The sequence below is a fragment of the Antedon bifida genome, chromosome 5 (assembly GCF_963402885.1).
Source record: "Antedon bifida chromosome 5, ecAntBifi1.1, whole genome shotgun sequence".
NCBI lineage: Eukaryota > Metazoa > Echinodermata > Crinoidea > Comatulida > Antedonidae > Antedon > Antedon bifida.
In genome coordinates this window covers 31,775,882-31,791,967 of record NC_136230.1, presented here as the reverse complement: position 1 = coordinate 31,791,967, position 16,086 = coordinate 31,775,882, and the positions used below count along the sequence as shown (strand labels likewise).

Here is a 16,086-nt window from a genome sequence, read left to right as displayed (position 1 = left end):
AATTATAAAACGATTTAATATTCATAATAACAAATAATCAATAATTTATTAAAAACAAAAGTGTTTTTCATTTATATAAAACAAATTTATATTTTTTAATCTAAATATAGAAAAACAATGTTTACAAATAATATGTATGAACAGTGTTATAGTTTGAGAACAGGTAGGCATACGGTTTGGAGAGGAGGAGCCAGTGACGTATTACCAGTGACGTATACCAATGGGTTGGGCTTAAATAATGGACGAGTCCGATCAGTGTTTGAACGGACGGTCGTACTAAGCCTACAATCTAGGATACACCGTTTCATTCATAAGCTAACAACCAATTTGAAAGGGACTCAATATTGTTTTTTGTTTTCTTTATTGAACTGCTACTAACATTTTATTTCATTTGATAACATAGCAAAGAGTATTTTGGAATTATATCTACTATTACGAGTTGGAACATTTTTGTGTGGAATTCAATATTTTCCGTGTTACACTCGATCGTTGTTTTATTGTGAAATATTGACGGACATCATTCACAGATATTGGTATATTTACATCGGATATGCTATTGACATCATTGGTAAGACATATTGAAAATACTACTTTTACTTAAGTAACAATGAATATTTTGCATTTCAGTAAGAAAAAGACAACGTATACAGTAGAGTAATAAGAATAAGTAATACAAAATATAAGAAACTTACGTTTAAGAATTATTTAAGTCAATCTAACTAACATTCAATAAAGTAGGTATTGGTAAATATTTAATATTAATATATATAAGCATCACAGATAAGAATATTCTGTTCTAACAGCCCGGTGATATTACTGAAATCTAATTAATTAATTTAAAACGATAAAGATGTGGAAATCTGTAAGTATGAGAAAACCGAGATTCGAACCCGGAACCGTCTGCTTGATATGCAGATGTTCTAACCATGTGTGTATCATAGTCGTTTAAATATTCATCCATAATTATGACTGTGAATAATATTGAATATCCAGTCAGTGTATTGGTTCATTACTTCTCAGTGAGTAATGAACGAATGCTCCACTAATTGACCTTCAAGTAATTAATTAAGTAATTAGTAATTTATGTTAATTTACTTATTCATTACTATTAATATTACTATAATATTCTGTTAAATATAAAGAGGTTATGTCGTATTATAATATTTTTAATTTTATTTCTCGGTTAAAAACTGACCTTTTAATCGCAGTACACAATCTTATAGGATTTAGCTATTAATCGTATACCCGACTGAGAGGGAATTAGTTGGCAGATATTATGCATATCAACCACTCACTGCCACTGTGATTTTACTAGGAATACTGCCATAATTACACCACTGACTATTGATATATTAAGTATTGGATTAAAGCAACAGTGGTATCCTGGTGGTAGAGTTGAGCGTGAAAACAGTAGGCCTAAGTATTATTTAAAACACTACAGCAATAAATCGCATGGGATATGTAAAAAGACAAATCATATTTTGTTCATTTTACACCTTTATTCCAAAGAAGCTTCATGTATATTCACGTGATCACGTGTTAGTTAGTTAGCAATTCTGTGTGCGTAAGACGCGCGAACGTAAAACTTGATGACAAAACGTCAATTTTGTTTTCGCTGATTCCGGTCTATCTAACATTCTTGGTTTTCCTCATTCATTTTTGAGCGGTGTTGTTTTGTGCACACATCACTGCTTGCATGGTTGATTGGTTGGGCACACAGTGTCCTTGCAACACGGGCCCATGTCCGAATCCTCCTTGTCACCATGTGATCGCGTATTAGACCTTGATTTTTAGCGTTTTATGAGTGCGTTATGATGGATGACGCCTGTTATATGATAGCAGACAAGAATCTTCGTAAACTTGACGTTCGATGCTTGCTCATTATACAATATCTTGTTAGACATAAAGACGAGACAATTTTTAAAAAGAAACCTTACCGCTAAATGCAATTTTATTCACCATCGTTAGTAATCCAAGGGGAGGAGAAGTCAAGGGCCAGTCGCTATTTTTTAGTTTCTCTCTTCTAACAGCTTAATTATTCGCGGTTTTTTCATAAAGTTAATTTGTCCACGCGTAATGTTCAACGATGATTCAACTAAATGTCCGTTTCAATAAAATCAAAAACGCTATCGATAGTGTGTGCACTCTCACTTGATGACACTGATACAGAGTAAACCGTCGATGATGATGATGATGATTGTTCTCAACAATTGAACCAAAAAAATATGCATTTGTATGAACTCGTATAGACAGTAAAGGAAATAGTGACAGTAATCATATAGTAATATACACATTTACTTAATTTTAAGAGTATTGAGAAAAAAATTGTAGAAAAACAACTTATTCGCCTTTTTAAAAGTTTGATTTTCTATGCATGCATGCATGATTCATAAGATGGCTATGTTTCTTTAATGTTATGCGACATATATAGGCCTACGCAGCAAGTCTTTTACGTACAATTTATTATACAAAACTTGGGAATTTTATACATTTATCGTTTAAAGTCGTTTGCCTAATAGCCATAAGCTTGCATATCTGCCTGTTGAAAATGTTAAAACAATCCCGAGGCACACTTCTATTACTGCACTGGTGGTACTTGTACTGTAATAACTGTTACTTGCGGTATCGCGTTCTCGTCGCTTTTTGCGCGCTATTACGTAACACAACGCGTATACGCGTCACTTCTCTGAGCTGCAGTATGACAGCAACATTTAGAAAATTACTTATTTAATTTATAAACGAAACTTTATTGAACGTTTAAAAATAATAAATAGGCCTAAATACTAAATATCTCAAATTTCGTTTTGTCTAAACTAAATTGTTAATTTATAAAATACTGTATTTCTAGTGTCTAAGGTGGTAAATGGATTTTTGGTATTTTTTGAATGAAGGTCCCACCCAACCTAACCACGAATTTATAAGTACTGTACATTATTCCAAATTAAGTCACCATAACTAATATAGGGTGTTAATGTTTGTATACGTTTTTTACATATTCCGTTGTTATTATCGGTTGTTTTGGTTGATGCTAACCAGAGTGTAAGGGAATGTCCTCAGGGTACGAGCAGTACTTCTACATCTGGTCATTACACGCTCGTTACGACCACGAACGCACGACTACCACCCGAGGGCCTATTCTACTATGGAACGCTAAAAGGGAATACATACTCAAGGTTAATATTGGATACAAGTTACCGACATTAAAGGTGATTTTCTTGTCTGTCCCGGTAGTGTTATATTTATATAGTTTATAAACCAATATATTACTACGTATGTTTTACAGCGTGGTTCATGTTTAAGTTAATCATTACTGTATATTATAGGTAGGTTTTCAATGCTGTGGGGACTTCTCTTAGATCATACAATAGCAGTTCTGGATTTTTTTTCGTTTGAATAAAAAAATCACATGAATTTCGATTTCTGTTGATTACACAAATAAAGGGAAATTTAAGATTGCTAATTTATTAAAATAACCCACCCAAAGCGTTCAACGGATATGAAAACAAATTAAATTAAAATTCAGCAATGTTCACAAAATATGATTAAGAATTCTATGATTAATATAAATGCGTATGTACGACTACAAGACGAATCGATTTACATATTTATAAGTATAACGTACGTGATTGTGTCCTATATTTACAATTGTTGTATGAATAATGTACAGTATAGTCGGCTTGGATTTGAGTTATTATTTTGCCTTGAAGTGGCGGTAAAATGTATTTCCAGTCACAAATAATACTGTACAAGTAGGAAGAGTTCAATGTCAAAGTTCAATATAAGGGGAAAGTTGCAAATTTTACCTTGATTAAAATTAACATCGTCGTCTCATTTTTCGAGTAAATTCTTTTCTTCTTGTAACTATTAAACGAATCTTCGCAAAAAACTATATAAAATACAAATGCTTAGTTTAGGCTATATTTAAATCGCACTGCTTACTTCTTGAATCATACTATTTTTATGTTATTGTTAACTTCGACTACAGCACCGTAACACACCGTGAGCTGATATTCTTAAAGCCATAACATTATTATTAATGCTTAACACAATCCCCTGCAATTAAACACCCAAGAGATAGTCTGTTATTCGAAAGACGCCTCCTTCGTCACAGTGTCTCATCAACCCCTTATTCTTTGATTGAATTTTCCATGCGTGTCATGGAAACGGATACACATTGAAATGTAACATTATTCATCATGTCTGTCTATCTCCTCAACACTATTCATCTTTGATTAGTTTCAGAAAAGAATTTCTACGGAGAAAATCAAATTAATATGATAATGCATTTTTGTGATACTTCTATCTCAGAATTTTAATATTGCGTGATATTTCGTACGATCACATAACTGACACGCGTTTGTAGAAAATGTGGGGTTTTTAACATTCTTTCAACATAAATAAGCTTACTGTATGTTATTCATACTCTACATACAGTATTAATACCAGATAGGCCAGTATGTTTTAAATTATGAATTTATGGTAGCGTACAGTATATGTACAAATACATTATTAATGAGCGAATCATGATGCAAATGATCAGTCTGTTTCCGTGCAGTTTGGACTCGTTATCAATTCTAAATAAACATTATAAAACTGAAATTACCATAGTTCTAAATATATTACGAATTGCACAAAGCTACTATATAGTTCTGTGCTGCTTCTACTAATCTATACGCTACTGTATAGTTCTGTGCTGCTTCTACTAATCTATACGCTACTGTATAGTTCTGTGCTGCTTCTACTAATCTATACGCTACTGTATAGTTATGTGCTGTTTCTACTAATAGGCATACACTATTATTTAATATCACTGTTTTTACATGATTTATGGTAAATATAAAATATTATATAACACCTACAGTAAATAAATTCCTTACATTTGATTGGACGATTGTGGGTCACATGGCGTGCAATAGTACGCACTATTAAACGATAAAAATACTCGCCTCAATGATAGGTTCGGACAATCCCAGTACGTTAGGGTTAATACATTATCTGAGCACAAACTGAACGTCCTTGAGGTGGATTATCCCGATCATATCGTTACTAATGTTCTACATGTCGTGATAAATGGTTTGCATAACACACGTGATGGTTACACTCGTATTCACGTTGTACCAATCAAGTGGACTTAATACGAGGCATGTTTAATTACAATATTAACCTCTTTTTGTAATTACTGTAACACTACGTTCGTTTTAATATCAACAGAAACATTTTACAGGCGGGGAGAAGTGTGTATACAGCTTTACATACTATGTGTAGTGTTATTCAAAGTTATCTTTGTTATATATTTATATATAAATATGTACATTCATTTATTTCTCGTTATAAAATTACACTAGCCACTGTTTTAGTATACTGTAGGCCTACTGTGTGCATGACCCAAGCTCCCCCATCCCCACACAAATTCCACGCTTGGTTTCATGATATTTCTTGCCGATTGTGTTTTCTTTTTTCATTCAGTCGATCCTTTCAATCATTTATGTATATTTCGTTTAGTTTTTACTTGCAATTGCTCAATTATGCATGCGCACATATTAGTATTTCAAACACACAACGTTAGCTGTAGATGACAGCTCCGTCTCCAGCTAGATATGGGTGATAAGGAGAGCGAGCATTGTATAGATTTCATAATGATCTGCCGCCATGATTTACTCAACTCGGAATTCCAAAGAGACTGGATACAGTTTCACAAACAACCGAATAACGCACAGTGACTAGGTATAGTTGCCTTTAGAGCGATTGTTGTATAACAGCCCGAAGTAAAGGTACTCTTAACTCGTGCATGCACACTATTACATTGATACTGTAATAATCTACTCGCAGCCGTTATGACAATTCGTCTCACGAATGATAAACTACTAATTAGAGATGAAACCATAAAGAAAAATTACTAGAATACTTTACAATTCGATAACAACAATAGAAACAAATGTGGAATTCGCTTTACACAAAATAGACGCATATACCACAACGCGCGCGCACACAACTGGTTGTTGCTGGTTGACAGTCCTGTTTTAACGTAATCGAAGAGCGCCCTCGAATAATACAAAGATGAGCCTATTCATATTATATAATGAAATGTGGAAGCAGCAGCGATGAAGCCTGCTTCTAGGTGTTGAGATACCGTTCATAGATTCTCAGTCATGTTCAGTTTTAATTGCACAGTTAGATTTGATTTGACAAGTTTTCGACAAATAATGAAAACTCAACTCCCTATAGACGTCCAACATTAATTGAAATTGAAATAATGGCATTTTTACGTGAGAAGGTAGTCTGTGATTTTTATGTTTCAACATCAGCATTCGAGTGTATTCTGTTTTTAAACATCTCATTTCTTACTTTATGATTTGTTATATATTTTATGGTTTGCTCTGTATTTTATCGTCACCTCTTGTCTATAATAGTAATAAATAGGACTGTCTGTTTTTGCTTTTCTCGGCGCAAACGGATGTTGTAATTTTCATGAACGTTAACTTGCTAATAATATATCAGATTTTGAATACGATTCAGGAGAGAAGATGAGGTGTTTAGTGTAATCTTAAAAGCAACAGCCACGCCGATCGAAGTCAAAACGACCATTTATAAATCGAAAAAATATGACGATTAACCAGACGACGTACGAGGTCTGAACGAGATTTAAGTTTTTAAAGCGCGTTTTCTTATCGCAAAAATCTCGTCTGCTGGTGAATAACATTAATGTTAAATCTGCATGTGTTACGAATCATTACTCTATCATTCTTGACAGAAGGTTGATTATTCAAAAGTTTGACAAAACGTGACAGAAAATACGAACGTTTGATTACGGGTTGTTTGCTCCATGATTCAGACGCGAAAACAGCACAATGGATATAAATTTTCGACATCGACATAAATAATAGTTCGACAACTTAAAAAAGGTGAACAGATTCATAAATTGGTCCAAACCCTAAAATTCAAATCGAAACTAGAAATTATCAACAAAGTAAACGTTAAATTATGGGTAATTTGCAATTATTATCTAGGTAACAAAATACAGGTAACTATGAAATCTGTATATGCCACTTTAACTATGAAATCTGTATAAGCCACTTTATGAAATCTGTATAAGCTACTTTCACGTTTACTGTATGTGGTTTGTAGTATATTCTGTTTATAAAACAATCGTTCGTTGATAGGAAAAATTAAAAAACCACACGCGAATCACACACGACAACAAGACTGTAATATGGTTACACCAAAGTGTTAAAAGCTTGGTTCCAACTTAGGACTCAACCCAAGGACATAAAGCGGAACGCAAACGAGTTGACCAATGACAAGCAACAGTTTGGATAATCCATCGCTTGTGATTCGTCAAATCAATTGCTTTGCGTGTACGTCATTGCGCTACGTCGAAACACACTTCTAGATTAGTTTGTATTCGTTACAGAACAAACAGCACAGGTAAATCACCCCGCTAGACATAATAGATATAGCATATGAGGTATACAGGAAAGATGGAATAACTGCTTTCCTGTTTCTTGGGTAACTTAACAAAGTTATCAAGGTAAAAGCTAAACTAAGCCCAAGTAGGTCATCAGTTGCTTTGTTCTCGAAACAGAGGGCATTAAACAATGATACGTACCTGGTGAAAGTACCGACCCAACCACCACATAAGACAATATTACCGCAATCAAAAATGTTACCAAGCTGACCGTATTCAAAGAAACGAAATATAGAGTAGCATACAAAAGTATATGAGTATCATTTACCCAGGTAAAGAACAGTGTTACGCACTGTACACGCATAAAGAAACAAACTTAAAAACACCGCCGCGGTATAGGTCATCAATTAGTCGTAATGTAGGACCCGTGTGTTTCCACATCAGCAGGGGTTAGAGAGCACTGTTGCAGCAGCGAATTGTCCCCGGCTGTAGCAGGCCTATGTATCTATATGATTGATTTGATTTATTTCGGCATCGGTACATAAAAAAAATCACAGACATACAATTAAAAATAGCATATATAAAAAACCATGAGAGATAAGACCGAATAAAACAAGAAGGATGGCAAGGATAACTCATAAAAGTCCTCTACGGACTTGTTTCCAATGAGGTCTTTTGAAAGAATTTAACAGTAAAAAAAAAGAACCGTACAAACAGGAACCAAAACAGGGAGAACAGCAAAAAAAGACATACAATGAAACATGGCCTAATTATTAATAAAAATACTAACAATAAGACAATCAAAAGTTAGATGTAGCACTTACTAAATACTGTACTATATATCCATAAGTGACAAGGTCGTATTTCTGAATCTGTAATTCTGATTAACTGATCAAAGTGACGATTGTTGCCTATACAGGTTGACATATAAGACAGCAGTGTACTCCATACGACGAGTAACATTAATTGACTGAATGTTTTTAATGTTTACTGTACAGTATATATAACATATTTCAAACCGGTATTACATGGACTAATAACAACTTTCGTTTTATTTTCAGATACTTTGATGATCGCATTGTCATAGCAAACGCTTCTCTGGCAAGAAGAGGTAAAATGGCGAAAATGATACCAGCAGCTTTCTACATATTTATATTTCTATTTTGTAATTCATCAAACGCCCAAAAAATAGTCTACGACCTTTTTGAAGAACTACCTATTGGGCATAAAGTAGGCGATATTGTAGACGATGCAGGATTTGTGGTCAGTTCGTCCGCAGAATTCAGTCTCCTTGGTGGTGATATTGAAGTGCCGTTTGAGATAACCAGTGATGGAGACCTTTTAACAACAGAAGTCTTAGATAGAGAGGTTGGCATGTGTAGCGAAAATCTCGCTGATGTCTGCCAGTATGAAATTCGAATACTTATATCGGACCCCGGTCCTAATGTTGTCCGAGTGACTATTAATTTGAATGATACCAATGACAATGAACCAGTATTCCCGGAGTCGAGGTACCAACTAGAGGTTTCTGAATCAGCTTCTATTGGTACAACTATTCCAATGGAGAGTGCTGTCGACGCTGACGTTGGGGTTAATGGTATCCACAACTACACACTTGACAATACTTTTAACAACATGTTTGGGATTATTGTTACGGATACTGTAGATGGAGCCAAAACGATCCATCTTGAAATCTTGCAACCTCTAGATAGAGAAAATAAAGATCGATACACTTTAGTTCTTCGGGCGAGTGATGACGGTAACCCTAAAAGAGAAGGAACCGCCACGGTTGATTTGATTATCAAGGACGCTAACGACAACTCGCCCGTATTCACGGAAGCAGAGTACAGAAAAGCAGTGCCAGAGGATGTGATAATCGGCTACGAGATTCTCAACCTGCATGCAGAAGATATCGATGAACGTGGCTTAAATTCTGAAATTGAATACACATTTGGCAAAAGTGTGACCGGTCTTGTGCGGCAACATTTTGAGGTAGACCCAGTGCAGGGTATACTGCGGACAATTGCCAATCTAGACCACGAGAGTAATGACATCTTTGTAATGATCATCCAGGCCAAAGATAAAGGAGATAATTCTATTCCTGGGTTCACTACAGTAACAATCGATATTACAGATGTCAATGACAATCCACCAATAATTTCGATTATTTATTCTGGAATTGAACGGGTCGATAACGTGATCACTATAGACGAATCGATCAGCCCGGGGTTCTTCATAGGTCTGTTACTGGCATCGGACGCTGACAGTGGCAACAATGGTAAATTTGACATTAGCTTTCAAGGGACATACGGCCATTTCAATTTGATTGTTCAAGATCCTTCTGCCCCTAATGAGTTTCAATTTACAGCAGGGTCTGGAATTGATCGAGAAAAAATACCAGAATATAACATAACTATCAATGCTACAGACAAGGCCGAGGAAGCCGAAGACAGAAAAACAACTGTAGTTCAAGTGAAGATAGTTGTGAGGGATGTTAACGACCAGACGCCGTATTTCACAAGTCCAGAATATAAGTTTATGATGCCAGAGCATAATGAACCCGGATACAGTGTAGAAACGGTACTTGCAATTGATGAAGACGAAGGCCCGAATTCTGAAATCATTTATTCGCTGGAAGAAGCTGATGGCTACTTTCAGATTGATCCTGTAAGTGGAGAGATCACGGCTTTAATGTCAATCGACAGAGAGTCTTCGGCATCTCTTGATTTCTACGTCACAGCTTGCGACAAAGGAGAACCTCAACTTTGCAACAAAACAGTTGTCGAAGTTGTAATTATCGATAAGAATGACAAAACACCATATTTTCTTGCAAGTAGCTACAGTTTTGAGATTGATGAAAACAAGGGCGTAGATACATTTATTGGTGAGGTTACAGCGACTGACGAAGATATAGGAGTGAATGGAGAATTGAAATACTCATTATCTGGTTCGAGTGATGACTTTACTATTAGGGAAAGAACAGGACGAATTTATAGTAAACGTTCCTTTGATCGTGAGCGTTCAAGGAAATACAAACTTACAATTGTAGTAAGTGATTCTGGTATTCCCGCTAAGACGAGTAGCGTGTCTGCTGACATCATCATTCGAGATATCAATGACAATGCTCCAATGGTCATTTACCCAACATCAACCAACCGCACGTTCTTTATTCCATCAGCAGCTTCTTCTAACTTCTGGATTGTCGACGTCACTGCCGTCGATCCAGATGACGGAAGGAACGGCGTGATAGAATATTCCATTAAAGGCGGTGACAAGTACGACGCATTTCAGATATTGAGTAACGGTACAGTTATGACGAAACAACGTCTTTCAAAGGACTGGGAAGGAGTGTACGATTTAAAGATAAACGTTTCCGACAAAGCAAACGTTGAAAAGAAATCTAGCGTTACAACGTTAACGATAGTAGTTGCAAATAAAGATTTCAGCGAACCGCTTGGACCAGCAGCTTTCTTTGACAGATTCAACTTGACAGTAAAACATTACCGAGCTTTAACACACAACAATGACGACGAAGCAAGCTGGCCATTTATAGTGGTGATAGCACTGGCTGGTGTTGCGGTCATCCTGTTCATCATATTTTGCGTATTGTTAGCAAGATGTCATAAGAAGGACAAGATGGAACACACCTATAAAGTACCAAAGGAAGAAGAACTCTTCCAGGCCGGCAAGGTCGCTGACATAGACGGCTGCAAAAAACACCCAAATAGTCAGATTACCGTATCGGCTGCACACGAGACGAACCCGTCATCTTATGCTCAATCAAAGAACATCATGAAATGGAAAATGCACTCTCCAGATACAAGACTTGGAAACAAGCAGATGATGACGTTTAGCAGCAACTCTGATTTGAATACCGGTAGTAACCCATCTCTGGCATCCACAAGAAACACGCATGAAGCTGACGCTGAGGTAAGACCACTTTACTTTTTAAATGTCTTCATTGACAAATAATCTATTTGTTGTCTGGAGAACATGTACTTGCCTATCATAAATGTTTATACTACAAACACGATGAAATAACTATGTATGTGTGTTTGATGTCAAAACACACTACAGACCCGTATCCTCATCCCCTGTCTTGATTTGTTTAGCCTATAATTTTCATCGAAATTTAATTAAAACCTACGTCCCTCCCCTACTCCTACTGTGGGACATTTTTTGGATCCACACCTGAAATATGTAGAAGGGTTATTTAATTACTCCTAAAACTGTATGTTTTACCTTTGTGAACTGCTCTAAGGCAATCAAGAGGAACTCAATTAAATATTTTGGCTCCAGTTTCCTTTTAATTTTACTTGAAGATTTCTAATTTAGCGTTTGCCATCCGATAACTAAATGAAGTCTTATTTTCTTCATTACATCGGTTTCGCAAACGATCCGGTGTTGAAGAGAATTGACATTTAAGATGTGGAATATTGGCGTGTAATTTAACACTTGTGCTCTTAACAACTAGAATGAACATTCAAGAGAAATTAGGCTGATGTCCTAATTTAAATTAAATGAACGTTTATTGCTTGATCAAAATTAGAATATAATTACCTACTATAGACAAACAATTAACTAATAATATTTAAGATACCGTAGTATACCATGATGCTGTTAAAAATACATATCAGAAAGGGTGTTTGATTAGCCAAAAACGATTTTTGAATTATATGATAAATAAAAAAGAAATTGAAAACGGACAATTACAACAATATTGTAAATATTTTAAGTTAGTTTATCTTGGCTAATACATACTGACAAAAACAGCTCACAAACATCTACTGAATACTAATACAAGGGTTGTACCAGCTCAATTGAATACACCATTGTGAAGGGGTACATTTATAAGTGGTTGTTTGATAAGCCAATTATCGTCTATTTGTCCCTTAGCAATGTTTTCTTAGCCTAGTATACCTCAACACTTGAGAACCCTATGGGGATTTAAGCAACAAAAGGGCCCTTCTTCCCCATATACATGTGATATTGTAAACAAGGATAGAATTGGATGGCTCGGAGGTAATTATCAACATGAAAGACTTTGTATTTTGGGGATAAAATTAATTTGCATTAAATTTAATTTTCTACCATCAGAATTGTTTTATAAACAAACCCAACAATGATTATATTTTATGAATATTACTGTAATAATGTTTTGTTGAAAAGATTACCAGCTATAAAGAACAACAAAAGGAAAAATCTCTGTATTAATGGGACCATTTTTGAAAAATTAAAACAGTTAACAGCTATCTAGTCCAGTGGCATAGTTGATATGGAAAGCCCTTTGATAATATGTAAAGATACACATTGTTACAAAGTACAAAATTGTTTTCAACGATCAATATGGATATAGGGAACAATCAATAGGACAATTTTCTGGGTGCTTAATCACCATATCACAGACAATTACACCTCTCAGCTGGCTGGCAAAATGTTAGCTAACCAGATGGGGTTTACCACAGATACTTTATACTATGCCTCAACTATAGAAGCCATTAATTTAGCATGGGGAACTATCAGTTATGGTATCTCTGGTGTAAAGAAGTACTATTTATATGCTCTAGGTCTCAATCAAAATACACTATAAATTGAAAATATCATAGTCTGTCTTTAATTTAAAGTCTTCAGACAAAACTATGTTTGTTCCTATAAAGATAGGAACACTATACTACAAATACATCAAATTAAAAGATAACACAGATAATAGGATATCCACTGTAGAACTATCTACGATAAACTATAACTAATACTGTTACTGTACTTTTCTTTATAGCAACACAGCTATTTAACCCTTTGCTCGTTTGTTAGGAATATAATATTTATGAAAAAATGAATGCCATACTTTCTTTGTTACATTTGTGTTGCAGCTGGCCTGTGTCCAACTTACTATATCTTTTGAACAATCTTCTGCTAAACTAATTTATATAGTTAACTCTAGAATTTACCAATAATTACAACTATTATCAAATTATACATGGGGCTACTTAGCCTTTCAATTTCTACCTTGTTGTGCTATTTGTACTGAAAGCCATGCTTAAACTTTGATATTTACACTGAGGTCCAATATCCTGTAGTAATTCAGCGTTGCTATTTACACTACATCCCCATTTGGATACTGGTTTTTGATTGCTTATCGCTGAATAATAAATTCAGCTTTTGGTTAACTTTTTATCTAGAATTTGCAAAATGGAACAATTTACATTGAAGCGAGATTAAAAACACACAGGAATAATTTAGGTCGATTAAAATACTGAGAAATAAATAATTTGAATGGTAGATTGTTCATAAAGGCATAAAATATAAATTAGTGACTCAAAATTAATAATTAATCTTTACTTTAATTATCAGACATATAATATTTAACTAGACCTAACTAGATTTTCAAATTAATTATGCCTTACTATATGGGGCATTCCACAGTATTTTTTTGTTACGGACGGGACATTTTTGAGAATATAACTAGACATATCTTAGAAATAAAAAAGAATACAAGATTCAAAGTAGAATAAATGTATACATATATGGCCAATGTTTATTATGAAAGTCAAAAAAAGAAAAAATACTGTACAAAAAAAATTTTATTATGAAAATTGTATGCGTCGCGGATGGGACGGCAAATGGACATGACTTTTGAGAAGGTTTACGTATTGTAATATTTCTCCTCATTTAAAAGAGATTTTAAAATTTGTTTTGTATTATTATGTTGCCAGATAGTTGTTTCAGATAACTGAATGTTAATTATAAAAATTGAACTGCAAATTTATTAATAAATATGATTTATATGTCGTTACGGACGGGACATTTCTAACGTCGCGGACAGGACAACTTTGTCCACGTTAAAAAATTGTATAATTTTGCTATTAAAAAAATTTAAAAATAAGTTTTTTACATCAATGAAATCTTTTATTTACAAATCAAAATATAGTTCAACCTTTGAAACACTGTTTAAAAGTTTATGTCAAGTGAAAATATTAAAATTCATAAATATGAAATATTATTTATAAAATTAATTATTCTAAGAGTTATAACGAGAAGCAATATTGTAAAATGTTATCAAAATATTTATTTACACTAATATAAAAGTTATGCTTGGCACATTAAACAAGACTTCAAGATATTAACACATTTAAGGCGAATCTTTAAAAATTGGCGTTGGCGTTTGACGTCTGAATTTGTTAGTGGATCCAAGTTGCATCTGAAATTTTCTTCTATCCTTGCTTGGATTTAATAACTGTAGGCCTACTTCTATTAAAATTCAATCTTAATTATTTAGTATCTGATTTATAAAAGGTTCTTGGTTGCAAATTCACCAAAGAATAAAATCTACAAAGCGATGACCGCACCCAATACTCCCATTCATACTGGTCATGTTGTTTTGGATTTAGGTATTGTTCTTTTGTAGATTGTTATTTTAAATACAGACCACAATGTTTTGTGATTAATAAACAACAGTTAACACCTTTGTACAGTACTTTTCAGCCTACAGTACAAAAACACTTTTTAATTCTTACAATATTGTCATCACATCCATAAAAAAAATGTCCCATCCGTAACATTCAATAAATTTTGATAGTAATGTTTTTTTAATAAAAAAAATACAAGTTTTAAAAAACTTGTTTAAATCTATTGCAATTTAATATCCTTAGGAGTTGAAAATTAATATTTAAAATTAGGAATTAAATAAAAATTTTAAAGCCATTACTTCAATAAACACAAGTGAGGAAAAACCCCCAATCGAAATGTCTCAGAAGTAACAGTTATGAATTTTGAAATGCAAGTATGAAATTAATAAACAATTTTAATAAAATACTTTATTATGAATAATTGCAGCTTACTTTGAAAAAAAAGTAACTGCAGTATATTTATGGGCAAAAATGTTAACAAGATGCATGGTTTTATTATGAAATAAAAAGGATTTAAATGATATGTCCCGTCCTTAACAAAAATGTCTGTCCCGTGCCTACGGAAAATGTTATCAATATATTTTTGAATATGATATTTTCACCAAAAGTTTCAAAATATTTGTTTATAATGTATTGCATATAGTTTTAAAAGTAGAAAACAAAATATTAAATTGTGGTATCAATACTTTTAACTGAAATGTAAAAAACACCATAAAACTACTATTAAAATGTCGCGGATGGGACAATTATGAATTTTGAAATGTATATATGAAATTTAATAAACAAAATATGTGTTATAAAATGCTTGAATATGTACAATAGGGACATAGAGTAACTATATCTGGCAAAAAAATGTTCAAAAGATACATGGTTTGTGAAATAATTAGGATTTAAATGATACGTCCCGTCCGTAACAAAAATGTCCCGTCCGTGACAATATATTTTTGAAATATGATATTTTCATCAAAATCTAAAATTTTCCAAAAATTTGTTCATAATATAATGAGATATAGTCCTCAGGAGGAGAAAATGAAATATCAAGATTTTTGCATCATTACTTTTAAAATAAATGTAAAAAAACCGCCTAAAATGTCGCGGACGGGACATTTATGAATTTAAAATGAATGTATGAAATTAATAAACAACAAAATTTTAATTAAATACTTGATTATGTATTATTGAGACATAAAGTAACTATATCTGTTGAAAAAACAGTAATAAGATGCATAGTTTATGAAATAAATAGGATTAAAAATGTCCCGTCCGTAACGCCAA

At 33.6% G+C, this 16,086-nt stretch overlaps 1 protein-coding gene across 3 annotated transcripts in view; it reads left to right on the top strand.

The window, feature by feature from the left end:
* The first annotated feature begins 380 nt into the window (after window positions 1-380).
* Window positions 381-16,086, top strand: part of LOC144842397 (protocadherin-9-like) — a 215,377-nt gene continuing 199,671 nt past the window's right edge. For 2 of the 3 annotated variants that reach the window (XR_013612117.1, XM_078698843.1), the window contains exons 1-2: window positions 385-568; window positions 8,467-11,335. Coding sequence is in view for 2 of the 3 variants with exons in the window: in XM_078698843.1 (XP_078554969.1) it covers window positions 8,522-11,335 (2,814 nt within the window). In the remaining variant the exon portion in view is untranslated. Of the gene's footprint in view, window positions 569-8,466; window positions 11,336-16,086 lie in introns of all 3 variants that reach the window. The other variant, XM_078698844.1, reaches the window with a different exon arrangement.